We start from the raw sequence: 15,760 nt of genomic DNA, 5'->3' as shown, positions 1-15,760 counted from the left end.
TATAGTTTTGACGATATTTGACCCCAAAGGTAAATACTGTTTTTTTTTTTTTTTTCAAAGGGGTGTTTTACCCCTTAATATGAGATTGCGCACGTATAAAAAAATACGTGTCTCTTAGATTCTTGTGTTTAACAACATATTTCAAGGAGAATCAAATCAGTTCCGGACAGTTGTGACATCAGTTGTGTCCCTTGTTAGTGAAGATTTAAAGAATAAAAGAAATATATTTGAGAAATGTTTCTTATAAAAATTTTTTATAAAATATAATATAATATAATACAATATGTTTTTATAAAAAAAATTGTTATAATCTCTTAATGTTTATTTATATAAATAATGTAATATAATATCATAGTTAATAATAGAATAATAAAAAATAAAATATACAAACAATATTATATATAAAAGTTCTGTGTAACATAATTTCATCGTGATCGGCTTTCGATGAACAGGTGATAAATAATTCCAATGTTTATTCATGGAAATGAAGAGACGACGATTGGCGTAAAATACTTTTCCGCACAGATTCGCACAGCATCGGAAATTGAACTCATCCCAGATTATGCGGCGAGTTGAATTTCAATTCTTAGCTTTTAAAAGCTCTCATTCTCTCATCGCACGGTAGCTGGAATGCATTTTGGAGTCGCGGTTCTCGATTTCCGCGCTTCTTTCTTCGTCCTGCGAAACGCGCAGATGCAGGCAAACCCCGTTCCAGCGCGCAAGTAGAACAAGTCACTCCCTGAACAGACGGCGAGAGTATCATGGCGGCAAGTTCAGATATCGATCGTGGACCAGTGGGATGCTGGCCGCCCAATGTTTCGCCGACCACACGCCTAGCATCTTAAGCGCTTTTGTTATCGCTCGCCGTTTTTTTACACCACTTAACTGTAAGACTACTGCCAAGGTACATGTGTCAAAGAGCTCCGAGGATTTCCCACGGGATATATTCGTGAGTGTCCTACTTTCACACGCGTTTGTAAACAGTACGGAAGATGCGGACGTCAGTGCTCACAGTTTTGCTCAATGTCTTTAACATCGTTTACGGTAAGTTCGCTGGTTATCGGATAAAACGATTCTTTGGAAAAATTGATGCCATTCAGTTACGTTCGTTTCATTATAAAAATTCCTAAATCTCACAAGCTGCGTTAATCATGTGACTTTTATCATATTTTATGTGTTGTATCATAAAATTATACCATACAATTTTATTATACTTAAAAAAAATTTTAACATTGTAAATGAGAAATATTTTCAATGTGTTTTGTTACATTACTAAAAAAATATTTTTAGTATACATATAAAACTCTAGTTGAATTAATTGCAGTTAATTTAAAACGAATATAATCAAGATATTTATTTCTCAAACACAAAAAACTTTTGATAAAATTAATGTAACTATATATATATATATGTAATGTTCCTTTTTTGTATTGTTGCAATAATTACAACTAATATTTCGATAAATATTCTTTTCTACAGGAAGCAAAGTTTACGAAGCAAATCCCGATTCAAAGAGACTTTACGATGATTTATTGTCCAATTACAATAGATTGATACGTCCTGTTAGTAATAATACGAATACATTAACAGTTTGGCTGGGATTAAAGTTGTCGCAATTAATAGAAATGGTACATGGACCGTTATATGCTATATCTTATTAAAACATTTTAAAACTCAACTCGTTACTTTATTCCTCGTTACTAATTCTTGATTTATTCGAATTATATTTAAGAATTTCACGGGAAATTAATAATTAATATTTATTACAGAATCTAAAGAATCAAGTTATGACAACGAATGTCTGGGTAGAGCAGGTAATATCTGTCGATTTACATCACCTTCTTTCACGTATATGTTAGATAATATTTAGTCGTTATAGAAAGACTTACAAATTCTGTTTGCTCTTCGCAGAAATGGTTTGACTATAAATTGCAATGGAATCCACAGGAATATGGTGGTATAGAAATGTTATACGTGCCTTCCGAAAACATATGGCTTCCGGACATTGTGCTATACAACAAGTAAATTACAATAGAATTTTCATGAAATACTATTGAAAGATGTCACATTTTCTTCAAATAAGAATAAAATTTATTCACGTTTCCTATGTAGAGAGAGTTGAGAATTTTATTCAGTAAATTAGAAATAATTTATTTAATGAATTAGAAAAAAAATGCATTGTGCAGAAATTGCAAACTTTCAATCTTTTAATCTTCTCTTGTTTGTTGTTACAGCGCAGATGGAAATTACGAAGTAACGTTAATGACGAAGGCCACTTTGAAATTTACTGGCGAGGTATACTGGAAACCGCCGGCTATTTACAAGTCATCTTGTGAGATTAACGTAGAGTATTTCCCATTTGATGAGCAATCGTGCATTATGAAGTTTGGCTCGTGGACTTACAACGGTGCTCAGGTTATTAACAATGTATATTTATGCAATATAAGGCAACCTAAAATAACCCTATAAAATGAATATTGTTAATCACGAATCCTTTATTTAAAATTAATGTTTCTTCAACAAAGAAAGTCAATGTTTCAAATTTAAAGGTTTTTTTTTGAGAATTAAATTTTATCACAAAATAAGCAGACAAATAAAATCAAATATTTGCTTTCAACTAAATTTTTATTCTATCAAATTTTATCAAAATTAAAATTAAACACTTTGCACTAATAAAATGTAAAATCTGAAGCTTAATTAAAAATAACATATGTATAATATATTATAGTAATTATATTGATTACATGTATAATGTGGAAAATTAGAATATTTCGATAAATATAAGATTTCAAATTAGCCAAAGATTTTTAAAATTTGAAAGAACATCTTGTAGTTTTAAAATATCTTGTGCAGATTTTTATATTAAGATAATTTTTAATTTAATTAATTATATTTTATACTCTTTTTAAGTTATATAAATTCATTATTTATAATCGTGCTAATTTCATTTCTATGAATAATATTTATCGTGATAAATTTTAATCGTTTTGTAAATCTTTAGATTATATTTTGCTTTAGTTTTAACAAAATATTAAAAGACTTTGTAAAGTTTCTTGACCACCAGGTAGATCTGAAGCATATGAAGCAAGAGCTTGGTAGCAATCTAGTTCAGATTGGCATAGATCTCAGCGATTTTTATTTATCAGTGGAATGGGATATCCTTGAAGTACCAGCAGCACGCAACGAAGAATATTATCCATGTTGCGAGGAACCTTACTCAGGTAAGTAAATATATATAAAAAATTAATAACTTTTTAAGTTTTATACAGAGTAAATAATTTTACTCACTTTAATTATTTACATTGTTAGTAAAGTGATATTTAGATTTTCATCTAATCTTATCTTCAATAATTAGGTTCAATAATCGTTATATTATTTAATTACAGATATCACCTTCAATATTACGATGAGAAGAAAAACTCTATTTTATACTGTTAATCTTATTATCCCATGCGTTGGCATCACGTTTTTAACGGTGCTAGTTTTTTATCTGCCCAGCGATTCTGGTGAAAAGGTAAATATATGTATATCTTTTGAATGGGAATTAAAGTCTGTCGAGGATCACGACAGTTTATTTTGGAAAAGCTTCTTAGATCGAATTGTAATCTTTATTAACGCATTTCGACGTAGACAACGAATATACGAAAATATCACGTCAACAAAAGCCACGAGTTTGCTAGTAAATATTTTTTGACGGGAAATATTGTACTTAATTCTATTTTATTCATATAATTGCTTCATATCACGCAGGTATCATTGTGTTCTTCCATTCTCCTTTCACTGACGGTGTTCTTCTTGCTATTAGCCGAGATTATCCCTCCAACATCGTTGGCCATCCCTTTACTCGGAAAATATCTATTGTTCACCATGATTTTAGTTACTCTATCCATTTGGATCACAGTCTGCGTTTTAAATGTACATTTCCGGTAAGTCACACATATATATATATATATATATATATATATATATATATATATATATATATGTGTGTGTGTGTGTATACTAAATCGTAATATATAAAAATAAAAACAATTACGTACAAACTAAAATTCGTTACATTATATTATAATTATGAATGCCTTTAATGAATTAAATAATGTAGATCACCTTCTACGCATAATATGTCGCCGTGGGTAAGACAAGTGTTTTTGAATTGGATGCCGAGGGTATTAATGATGCGTCGCACACCGTACTCTACGCCAGAATATGATGATGCCTATATGGATAGCGCATACACTAATGAAATAGATTTCAGGTAATATCAAAATTCTTATTAATTGAATTTAGAGTTTTGTTTAAGTTTTTAATAGCCTGAAAATATATTTAAATTAATCGTAATTAAAAGAAAATCTTTCATCACATACATGCATCGTTTTTTTTTTTATTAAGAAAACATGTTGATATTAAATTTGACGAGAAAAAAAATAAAGATCTTGGTTACTCTTTTTATACATTATTTAAAATAAAATAAAATTATCATAAGACAATGCTGTGTAAGGACATATTGAAAATTGTATTAGATCATTATAAAGAGAATATTAAAAATAAGAATTTTGCAGCATTATACTAATTCGAGTTAAAGTAAATTGCTTCACTTAGGCGTTGACAAATTGATTTTAAGCGCAATGATTTGCTCGTCTTTAATTCTTTAATTTGCGATAGTGTAAGCGATTATCCTTTGGAATTGAAAGGAAGTCCAGATGCATTCGAAAGCGTCACTTCTACATACAAGAGTATCAGAGATGATGATGCACGACACTTGCCGCATGCATCAGGTAATTTTTTTGTTTGACTATTCATATATTTTAGTTCTTAAGCGTGTTTTTCATAATACATTGAAGACTACTTTTCTAAGAATAAAGAGAACTGAAATTTGTACAAAAATTTAGTTTTACGTTTATTACACGCAATTTTATACATTATCGTAAGATACTTGTGAAAATAAAATAGTAGGACATTGATTACATGATTTTCCTAACATATCGCATAACACATTTGGACAATTTAATCTGCATTAAAGATAAATGATATAAATTTTATCATTGAGCGAAGAGAGTGAAATTAAAATAATAATTTTATAAGGCTCTGAATGAAAAAATCAAAATAAAACAGGAGATAAGTAAACTGCAAAAATTTTGAAAATTTATTTACGCCACAATCTCCAGCGTTCAATTCTTATTTGTTTTCTCCTGTTTAATTTTGGAGATTAAAATCTTACAAAGAAATAGGTACTTATCAAAACATCGTTTCAGTTACTGACAGCGAAAATACGATGCCGAAACATTTATCCCCAGATGTCATATCAGCTCTCAACGGTGTGCGTTTCATTGCTCAACACATCAAAGACGCGGACAAAGATAATGAGGTAAAGAATTCACGTTCTCATATCGCATATTTTCGCGTCGTTATCATAACTCTCTTATTCATTCTAACTCGCAAGCGGCTCTTTTTTAAACATTTCTTTTACATATATGATGTAGTATAATTATATTTTTTACAATACCTATCAATATATCTATACAATCGTATATCAATATATTTATACAATCGTATATACAATATCGGCAGGAATAATTTTAATCGTAATAAGTCTTTTAAAAGAACCCATCTATTCTCACTCTGTTCTCCATATCATCTATTCTCAGGTCATAGAAGACTGGAAATTCGTAGCTATGGTTCTGGACAGATTCTTTCTTTGGATATTCACTATCGCGTGCATCGGTGGTACGCTAGGAATAATAGGTCAAGCGCCCAGTCTGTACGACACCCGACAACCTGTGGACCAACGACTCTCCGGTATATCACTACGCAATTACATGTATCCACCAAATGGAAACTTTACTTTCACTTTTGATGAAACTTAATTATTATAATAATGTAAAGTAACTCGCATGTAAAAAAAAAAAAAAAAAAAAAAAAATACATTACATCCCTCTAAAGTACACTTGGCACAACACATATATACACAGACATTTTCAATTTCTACATCCATATATAAGTATTTGCCAGTAAAATTTATCTATATTTTTTAACAAAAATAATTTCTTTTTTCTTCAAAAAAGCGCAATATTAAATAATCATTGCAACGAAAATATTTTCTGTTATTGAGTGAACATAGCTGTTACAATATACATTGTCAGATATCAGGGTATTCGAGCAGTGTAAGAATAAATTTATAATACATACTAAGTATGCAAGAATCTTGTAGAACATTTATCCAAATAACAATTTTTTTCGTTTAAAATCTCCGATCATTAAACATTATACAAAAATTAGATATTATGACATAATTTAAGCCATTAATTAAGGCTCCCAGTTTATCATCACAGCAATGTTGGATTATGATGAAAAATTTTATAAATTTTTCCTCGTGTTATACATTGAAATAAATTAATTTTTTCATCTATTTCAATTTTAATATTCTAAATTAGATTTGTAAGATGTGTCTCTTTTTAATAAATTAAGGAATAATTATAATCTCATCAAAGATATAATTCACTGCATTAATAATTTAATATAACTGCAATGAAAAACCAAGGAGTCCTAATTTTGATTAAAACAAGTATTGTTCAAATGTTATTCAAACATATTATTTTCCGAATGTGTTAAACTTAAATAGCAATTACCTTAGCAGAAATGAGATAACTAAAATATGAATTCGGTAGTTTGATTATGCGAAATCTTATGTCTAAAAAAAGAGATAACTTTATTTTTATTTACACAACATTACACGAGCAATCTCAAAATAAGAATAGTATTATATATTTATCGTAGTAAGATCAGACTCAATTTTATTATATTAAATTTACCAAAAATGAAATTGAATAAAAAAATGATTTGTATTTATTAATATGCAATGTTATATCAAAGTTATAAAAAATAAAAGTCTTACACATTTTAAACTCTCTCGAAAGCAATTATGTACATAGATTAATGCATGGAATATCGACTGGATTTTGATTCAGTAGTAAATAAATATCATAGTAAATTCATAGTAAGTAAAAAAGAAAACTGTTGAGCTCTTTATAAAGGAAATAATTTCGAGAAAAATTCTATAGTACGTGTAATATCACATAATTTTTTATTCTAAATCGATTATCATGTATTCTGGTGATTCGCTCGTACTACTAATAGAACTAGTCTGCGGTTTCTTAGGCGATGAAATACCAGTAGCTGGTTTCTTTGTACTTTGAGTCGGTGTATTATCTTCATCATCCTCATCACTATCCGATATCAAATCAATAATGACAGTGCGTTTTTTCTCTTTTGGTGCTGGAGTAGTAAGATTACCTTCATCTAAACAAATAAACGAAATATTGCAGTACTTGATTATCTAACATAGAAATACTTAGAATAACTGAATTAAATTTGAAAAAATCTTTTAAAATCTTTAGCTTTTTGTTCATAAATTGTTTACTTGTTAGATCTTAAAAATTTGCTATAATTATGCACTATTTCGTAAAATATATTTTCTTCTCACCTAGATCCACAGTGTCTACATCAATTTTATTATCTCGCGAATCGACCGGCGCTTTTGTTTCAGTTTTCTCCTTATCTTTCTCTTTTTTTAACACTAGGTTTTCCCAAGAACCATCTTGCAACAACTGAATCTCATTTACGTCTGGCAATAACTTATTTGAATTAAGAACTTCCTGGAAATATCCATCAATCACAAGATTGTCATAGAGCGCCGCCTTGTCACAAACCGGACAATTCCAAGTAGGCTTCCGTTCATTCATTTGAAGAAACAAAGAAGCATCAAAACATTGCAAATGTGAACATGTCGACGCGCGACAGGGCGTACACATTCTCATCTTGCCTAAAGGACAAGCTAATGATACTCTTAATGACGTGGTTGCTATTTCGCTATCCGCATCTTCGTTTAATTTCTCCTTAACTGTAAAATAATTCACAATTATTTTTATAATAAAAGCTCTTCTGTCTAGCAATTCTAACAGGGTTTATAGTCATAAAGTAATTGCTTACTTAATCCCCTAGTATAATCAGAATGCCTTGGGCCTCTGTTTTTTAATCTAGTGAGTAATTCTGCGCTGGTTAATTTTCTGACGAGATACACCGCGATTGCATATCGCCTGCCGTAATCAGCCGACCATGTAACACGAATTTCGTTCCCGACTGTAGGAGACAGCTTCACCAAAGGACTGATATTAACAGGTCGTGGTGGTCTCTTCGGTTCTACACTTGGTTTATTAGTAGGTATAGGATTCTGAAAAAAATGTACAACAAATTCTTAACGTTCATTATTTCCTAGCAATAATTTATCAAATAGTTGAAATTTTATTTTAATAAAAAATTTTATGTTAAATATTTCACATTTTTGTATCTAACATTATTACATTTGTATGAAGAATTTTCAAAGATTTATAAATCCAATTTAACTTACAGGTAAGGGGCACAATTTTCCATTAACTTTTACACCAATATTTGGAGGAAAATAGTCTTCCTGCTCACATGACGTTTCTTGTAAACAAAATCGCATTTGTACCTAGATAAAATATAAATTGTACATAAGTTTCATAAAAATATGAAAAAATTTACTGTATCTTAATTTTTTTCTTTTTTTGTATATATTCTCTTTTAACGATAGAATAGAGAATACACGATATATTTCACATGCAAATTTTCAAATATACCTGCACAACGTAATCCATTTTACTACCAGCTCGACAGTCACGTGAGCTCGCTATATCAGTCGCTTGTTGTGGAGTCAAATGAAATAAGAATGTGTTTTCTTGTAGTCTCATTGTTCCCTGTGGCATTAAACTAGAGGGTTTCAATAATTCGCCTAATAAATCGAAAAATGGAAGTTTCTTTAGTCTAACATCTGGATGAACCGGATATTGACTCGTAGGTTGTATTTGCAATGGTGCTGGTAAGACTTTGGTTGGGTACTGATATGGATTATATCCTGTACTTGCAGTGCGCTGAAATAAATTGAAAATATTTTTCTAATTTATTCTTTAATATATTATTGTAATAATTCATGAATACACACATATATACACACACACGCGCGCGCGCGCGCACACGCACGCACACACACACACATAAACACGCTACAACAAAGAATAATTATAATAAATAATCTGAATCTCTATTCATAAATTGTATATTAAAATTTATATAATTAAGACCAAAAATGTTATTATGTCTAATTATAATTTTAATAAAATAAAAGGACAAAAATAAAAAATTATTTAAAATAAAATTAATTACATAATTAATAAGTTAATAAAATTAATTAATAATTTAAAATAAAATTAATTAAAATATTAAAAAGTTAAAAACAAAGTTAGAAAAGTTTGGCATCTCCCGACTGCTCTTATGAAGTATGAAATAAATAATTATAGTGTAACAAAATAATTAATCATTATTCAATTATAAAATATTAATCCTTTCTATATCTTCTTCAAATAGTGCTAGATATACGATGAAAATAAATTTGAATAAATAAGTATTTGTCATTTTTAAAGTATACTTTATTTAATAATTTGTAATTTATTGTATCAATACTTAGAAATGAATATTATTTCAAACTTTTCTAATTATAAGCTTTTAACTTTTTATTAAATAATTTATTAATTAATTTTATTATTTTTAATTAATCTTATCTTAAATAAATTTTTTTATTTGCTTTTATTTATTTTATTTTATTAATATTACTATATTTTTACATAATAAATTTTTTTAAACATACACACATATGTACACAGGCAGACACACAGACAGACACACAGACAGACGGACACACACACACACACACACACACACAATACAAAGAATAATTGTAATAAATATCTAAATTTCTATTTTTTATTATTCACATAAATTATATATTAAAATCTATGCAATGAAAATTAAAAAAAGTTATTATGTTGAATTATAATAATATTAATAAAATAAATAAAAGTAAATATAAAAATAGTTATTTAACAGTTCGCAAAACTTCAAATTTATGCTTTCACCTTAATAATTTCCTATGTTATAAATTTGTTACACAAGTAATTTAGTTACACAAGTTATTTAGATTTATTTTTTAATTTTTTATCTTTGTGTTATATACTTTTTTATTTTAATAAAATTAAATTTTAAATTATTGTTGACAGCAGTCGGGAGTATCTTTATTTTTTTTAAACTTTTTTATTTCAGTTTTAAAAGCTACATATTTTTTTACCGTATTATTGCACAAATCATGTAACAATTGCTTTCTTGCTGGTTCTAAAGTCTCTTCGTTACTTGCTGATAATTTTTGCTTTTTAGAGGGCGATTTCTTTTTCGCTGCTGTACGTTTTGGTCCAATATCTTTATTCGTGTTTACTTGTAGTACCTGAAAAAGACTTAAAATATATAATATCTATTAAACTATAATTTCATATAAATATTATATGATACAAGTATTATTCACATAAAATATTTTATATATTTTATATAAATGTAAAATATAAAAAAATGTAGTGAAATAAAGAAGAAATTACAAAATATGTGTCTGTATGCGTGCGTGTGTGTGTGCGCGCATATATGTATATGTATAAATAAATAAATAAATAAATATATATATATATATATATATATATATATATATATATATATATATTACATAAGAAAAACAAAGATAGAAAAAAGTAAAAGAAATAAATGTATATTATTGTTAAATTTATTAATGTCTATTCCAATAATGTCAGCATGTTTCTATGCTGTTGATATCGCTCCTTTTTAATTGTACAACATAAATTTCTTAATTTAATTATCTTCCATTTTTTATTTTTAATTGATTATAATCATGATGTATTTTTTATTATTAATGTCAATTTAAATGATTGCTGTGTGTGTTTGTTCTTCACAAATTATAAGAAACAACATTGCTCCAGTATATATTAAGAGTAAGAGTAGTTGGCACAACTATTCTGCCAATATGTATATATATGTAGCACAACTATGTCACTCTTCTTTTTGGCCTCATTTTCTGCATCGTTCTACATATGTGCACAAGTTTTAATTATTATTAATATATAACATACAATACATAATATATTACATAATAATAAAGAATAAGTCATTATATACTTACATTTTACTATGTGACTCCAACATATCTTGTATTCTGCAAAGTGTAAATAAATATATATATATATATATATATATAAGTATAATTGTGTTATTAAATAAATACTACAATTACATATATAAGAAATATATATACAGACTATTATGTTCATATTTATAACATAAGAAAAACAAAGATAGAAAAAAGTAAAAGAAATAAATGTATATTATTGTTAAATTTATTAATGCCTATTCCAATAATGTCAGCATGTTTCTATGCTGTTGATACCGCTCCTTTTTAATTGTACAACATGAATTTCTTAATTTAATTATCTTTTATTTTTTATTTTTAATTGACTATAATCATGATGTATTTTACATGTTGTCTTTTTTTCTTATACATATAATATGAAATATATAGAAGAAGAGAAATATGTATATGTTATATTATGTATATTTTATATGAACATAATATTATATATATAATAATAAATAACATAATATAAAGAGAACAAAAGAGAAACTTACTTGTTTAGAAACAGTCATATCTTCTTGAGGTATATAATTTTAACACTTTTTTTTAACACTTTAATTTAATTTTAACACTTTTAACACAAATGTGACATACAAATTATGTTTAACCTATATAGCAACTATAAGATGCAGTGCGGGATGGGCACCTAATTCTCAAACCTTTTTTAAATTTTATAACCGACCCATTCAGGCTCCCAATGATCAATTTGCGCGTGCAATATTACAATAAAAAAAAAGGAAAGAAGAGAGATCTATCGCTTAATCTCTAAAAAACTACAATACTATCATCGAAAACGAGACATGCAGCATAATCGTACGATCAAACGATCGAGAGAATTTGATCGAGATTATATGAAATGTCTCGTTCAAAGAGGATAGTCTCCCTTTCCCTCCCCGCCACCTTTTTTATTTTTATTTTCTTTCCCTATTCCGGAAAAAAATTAATACGGAACGAATGAAGAAAATATACTTCAAAAATTATACCCACTATCATCTTCGAAAATGCCTCGTGATAATTCTACGCACGTTTCACGATACAATATGAAGATGGCGAGTGCGAGTTGGGGCGGCGCCGGTGGAGGACGCCACTTTAAAATTTACAATAAATTAATTAATAATTAATTATTAATTTACAATAAATCTCACTGGTGAATCAATTTGGTTCTTAGATTCACTTGACAGCCAATTAGAAAACGTATAAATAAAAAATATTGTTTTTTAAGTAGCATAATTTATGATATTTATATGCTTTAAGTCAGTTTGGTTAATAAAAAAGTTATGGACCAAAGTTGATACTAACAATAAACTAGGTTGTAACTATGAGAACTAAAGTAGCTCTCTCCTCGTTTTTCATCAATCAACAATTGTTGACAGCAATTAGAAGTAAAAATATTGGCGTTTTAGGAAGAACTTTATATGAATTATGTATATCAAAAATTAATTCATCCAATACATTTCAAGATTCATGAATTTGATAATACACAAAGCACTTTTAGCCTTTTAATAAAAATAAAAATAAAATAAAAAAAAAATTAATAATTAATTTGTGAATTAATGTTAAGATTTGCTCTGTAGAATATAATTTGATCTCAAAATCATAAATGTTATTTTATACTGACTTAACTTTTTTATAGTGACTGTACCATTATGCGGTGACTGAAAATTTGATAGTAATTGAATAAAAAAATTCATGAAAATGGAAATATTTTAATTCTACAAAACGAATCTTTACTTTAACTCACAAATCAATTATTAATTTTATATTTTAAAAGGCTAAAGTGTTTTATGCAATGTAAAATTAACTTTTTTTGATCATAGATCGGACATTCTGAATTTTTCATATGTCTTAAACATATTTTTATTCACCTGTGGTGTTACACTAGTGTAACCAGTTGTTGGATACACTGGATTGGTCCTAGGTGCCTGAGGCATAGATGCTTGATGCGCTGGAGGCAATTCCTTCCCAGCAGAAATAGAGGCGGATGCTTGTTGCTGCTGTTGTTGACTAATTGCTTGTCTTGAAATATATATTTTTGTTTCGCATTAATATTACTATTCTTAAGAACATATACAAAATAGTGTTAAAGTCATATATTTACCTTGTCGAATAATAATTTCTGTTATGCATGTTTTGATCAATTTGTGACTCTGAGGAATTACCAGTTTGACCATACATTTGATGCGCTTGCATTTGATCTGCTCTATGAAAAATATTTCTTTTCAGATTTAAGGCAAGAAAAATGAAAGGTTTCATAAAAGTGTATACTCTCAATGTAGCGTTCAATTATTTCTTGTTTTACTTATACTATGGCAATTTGTTAAAACTGAAGTGATTATAATTATTTATATAATTTGGAAATTAATCAAACATTTCCTACAGGCATTTAGACTTACTGTATTGTTTTATACAATTCACGTATTTTTAACCGGATAGCTGGATGCGATCTCAAGCGTAATAATTCCAACGCACGCCCTTGTAACTCGTTTTTCCTGCCAGATTTATTTCTACCAGCAAAACCAAGAAGCATCTGAAGCTCAGACACTCGAAAACTTAATACCATATTCTGTAATAAAAGCATTCCATTGCTGTATATCCCATCAATGATTAATCTTTCTCGATAATGATTAAAAGAAACTACATTGCATGTGTGTATAAAAAAAGTATTACTACCTATCAAAACATAATGCTTCTCTAACAAAGGTTCTGGCAGTGCGACATTATAAATGATTTCCTTCTACTTAAAAAGAACCCCAATGGCATAGAAAGACAATCAATCCCATTGCAACATTCGATTAAAGTACTTCAATATTTACAAAGTCAATGTCACATGGATGACATGGCAACACGTGATATTTTAATAACTGCGGGCCGTCACGATGCGAAAGGAAATTGCCAGAAAGTAACAATCCGCTCAATCGGCCGATGCATCGACTGCGAGAGCTCAACGTCGGGATGAACAGTAACAGCGAAGTTTTGCAGCAAGACGATAAAATGTGAGGTTACCCATGTAGGTTTTCACGTACGAGAGAGCCGTGCACAGCCGGAACCAGTGATCGCTCGCATTCTCATCGTGCGATCCGTGGGGAGGGGTAGTCCGACACTGCGATTTACCAATAATGTTCTTTCGCTCTCTACGCTTGATCCAGCACCGATGCGCCGTGTAATGTGTGTAATAATCTCGCACCGCGTTCCTTCTTACAAGCCGTGTAGTTAGCCAAACTGTACGATGACGCGGGCAAACACGAGCGCGCCAACCAAGTAAAGTCGAACCGGCGACGCGTCCACGGGCATGTTCGTAGCATCGAGTCGAACGCGATTAAAGTTTCAAACTTGAAACTCAAGGCAGGGGATATCGTTCGCGGGCCTACCTTACGTACCCGTATGTACGTGCGCTCTCACCACGTGAAACGTCCGCCGTCCGCCGTCCGCCGTCCGCCCTGTCAGATTCGATCCGGAAATGAACGTGACAATAGGCGACGCGGCCTGACGAGGATGCTGCATGCTGCGCGACGAACCGTCTTCGTTCGACACCCCTTTTTCAGGGTTGTTTACAACGGTCTTACGCGCACTCACTCACCTCCAGTTCCTCGGAATCCGCCATCTTCTTCGCCGACTTTTTTCCCGCAGCCGTTTTGTCGATTTACTTATTTCAACACTTGTAGGCTAACGTGAAATGTATACGCGTGACCGCCAAGCCGTTACACCCGCCGGCCTCCGCTCACATCCGCTCTCTCACTCGCAGTTCGCGCTTCTCACTCTGTATCTCTCTCTCTCTCTCTCTTTCTCTCTCTCTCACTCTCACTCTCACTCGCTCAACGAATCGCGCTATACTTCTCTTCTGCCAGAGTAGCGATAATATCGCGACGATATGAAACGCGGATACTTCTTTTTTTTTTTTTTTTTTCTTTCATTCGTTAGCCGGTGATGCTTTAAATGACGATATATCTCGTAGAAAAGACGACAAATTCAAAAGGATCGACGCGCGCGACGACACGCGTTATAGTATTGACATTTAACACTTGTCGTTTGAAAAGGGTAATTTTCCAAAATGGCGCTGATGTTGCATATGTATGTTATATAGCTAGTCCAAAGATAGAGAACATTGCGCTCTTTTTTTTTTATCTCGCACAAGATTATAGGATTGTATAAAGAATACAAAAAATCCTATATATTTTGTATCATAATCCAACCTATACGTACACAAGGACACTGACTATTATATCTTCTGATTCGATATATAAATATTTAAATAGCGTGTTACGTGTCTTAGATATTCGTGCATCATGACTATATGGGACCGGAAGTTGTATAACTATAAATTTATATAAAAAAGAAAGCGGTCGTTAGGACCTAACCTCTTATTTTTGCATATCTTTATCCTTCAATCTCGTTGACAGCTGTCATATAAGAATATTCACTTTATCATAATGTTTTTATCTTGACGTGTTTCTTTTGACTTGAAAGCGTTTGATTCAGAGTAAAGAAATCTTGGCTTTGATTGGTCAATCCAACGTTTTCAGTATTTACTAAACGTTGGATTGACCAATCGGAACAAGAATCTCTTTATCCTGATTGGCCAATCAAGTGGGAAGAAGAAGTGACAATTGGTTTCTCTCTCTCTCTCCCTCTCTCTCATTTTAAGGGGATGTCGAACTACCGACC

At 30.0% G+C, this 15,760-nt stretch overlaps 2 protein-coding genes across 9 annotated transcripts; one reads left to right on the top strand and one right to left on the bottom strand.

Moving 5' to 3' along the window:
* The first annotated feature begins 735 nt into the window (after positions 1-735).
* Nachrbeta2 (nicotinic acetylcholine receptor beta2) lies at positions 736-6,028 on the top strand. The gene is made up of 12 exons (XM_072911718.1): positions 736-1,044; positions 1,480-1,628; positions 1,770-1,814; positions 1,912-2,021; positions 2,235-2,415; positions 3,065-3,221; positions 3,387-3,514; positions 3,751-3,926; positions 4,103-4,255; positions 4,663-4,775; positions 5,253-5,365; positions 5,646-6,028. Exons 1-12 carry the CDS (start codon positions 993-995, stop codon positions 5,862-5,864), a joined length of 1,596 nt encoding a protein of 531 aa, XP_072767819.1. The 5' UTR covers positions 736-992; the 3' UTR covers positions 5,865-6,028.
* Su(var)2-10 (E3 SUMO-protein ligase Su(var)2-10) lies at positions 4,873-14,878 on the bottom strand. Of its 8 annotated transcripts, none has more exons than XM_072911711.1 (10): positions 14,676-14,878; positions 13,492-13,661; positions 13,197-13,298; positions 12,964-13,114; positions 10,196-10,348; positions 8,655-8,945; positions 8,405-8,506; positions 7,987-8,227; positions 7,481-7,897; positions 4,873-7,296 (listed from the first exon to the last, which is right to left on the bottom strand). In XM_072911711.1, the coding sequence occupies exons 1-10, from the start codon at positions 14,697-14,699 to the stop codon at positions 7,082-7,084; spliced, it is 1,866 nt and encodes a 621-aa protein (XP_072767812.1). In that variant the 5' UTR covers positions 14,700-14,878; the 3' UTR covers positions 4,873-7,081. The 8 variants fall into 8 exon arrangements, with proteins under 8 accessions (XP_072767812.1, XP_072767810.1, XP_072767815.1 ...); XM_072911709.1 differs by lacking the exon at positions 14,676-14,878 and adding an exon at positions 14,498-14,614; XM_072911714.1 differs by lacking the exon at positions 14,676-14,878 and adding an exon at positions 14,476-14,553.
* Between the last annotated feature and the right edge of the window lie 882 nt (positions 14,879-15,760).

Source organism: Anoplolepis gracilipes, chromosome 2 (genome assembly GCF_047496725.1).
Source record: "Anoplolepis gracilipes chromosome 2, ASM4749672v1, whole genome shotgun sequence".
NCBI lineage: Eukaryota > Metazoa > Arthropoda > Insecta > Hymenoptera > Formicidae > Anoplolepis > Anoplolepis gracilipes.
The sequence above is the reverse complement of the archived record's forward strand: the minus strand, read 5'-3'. Positions and strand labels throughout refer to the sequence as shown.

What these genes read in the sequence shown, in the direction of transcription:
- Nachrbeta2 (XM_072911718.1), top strand. Translation starts at nt 993, where the DNA reads ATGCGGACGTCAGTGCTCACAGTTTTGCTCAATGTCTTTAACATCGTT. An exon ending in CGAATGTCTGGGTAGAGCAG is followed by an intron (nt 1,815 to 1,911) that starts GTAATATCTGTC and finishes TGCTCTTCGCAG; the next exon opens with AAATGGTTTGACTATAAATT. An exon ending in ACACTTGCCGCATGCATCAG is followed by an intron (nt 4,776 to 5,252) that starts GTAATTTTTTTG and finishes ACATCGTTTCAG; the next exon opens with TTACTGACAGCGAAAATACG.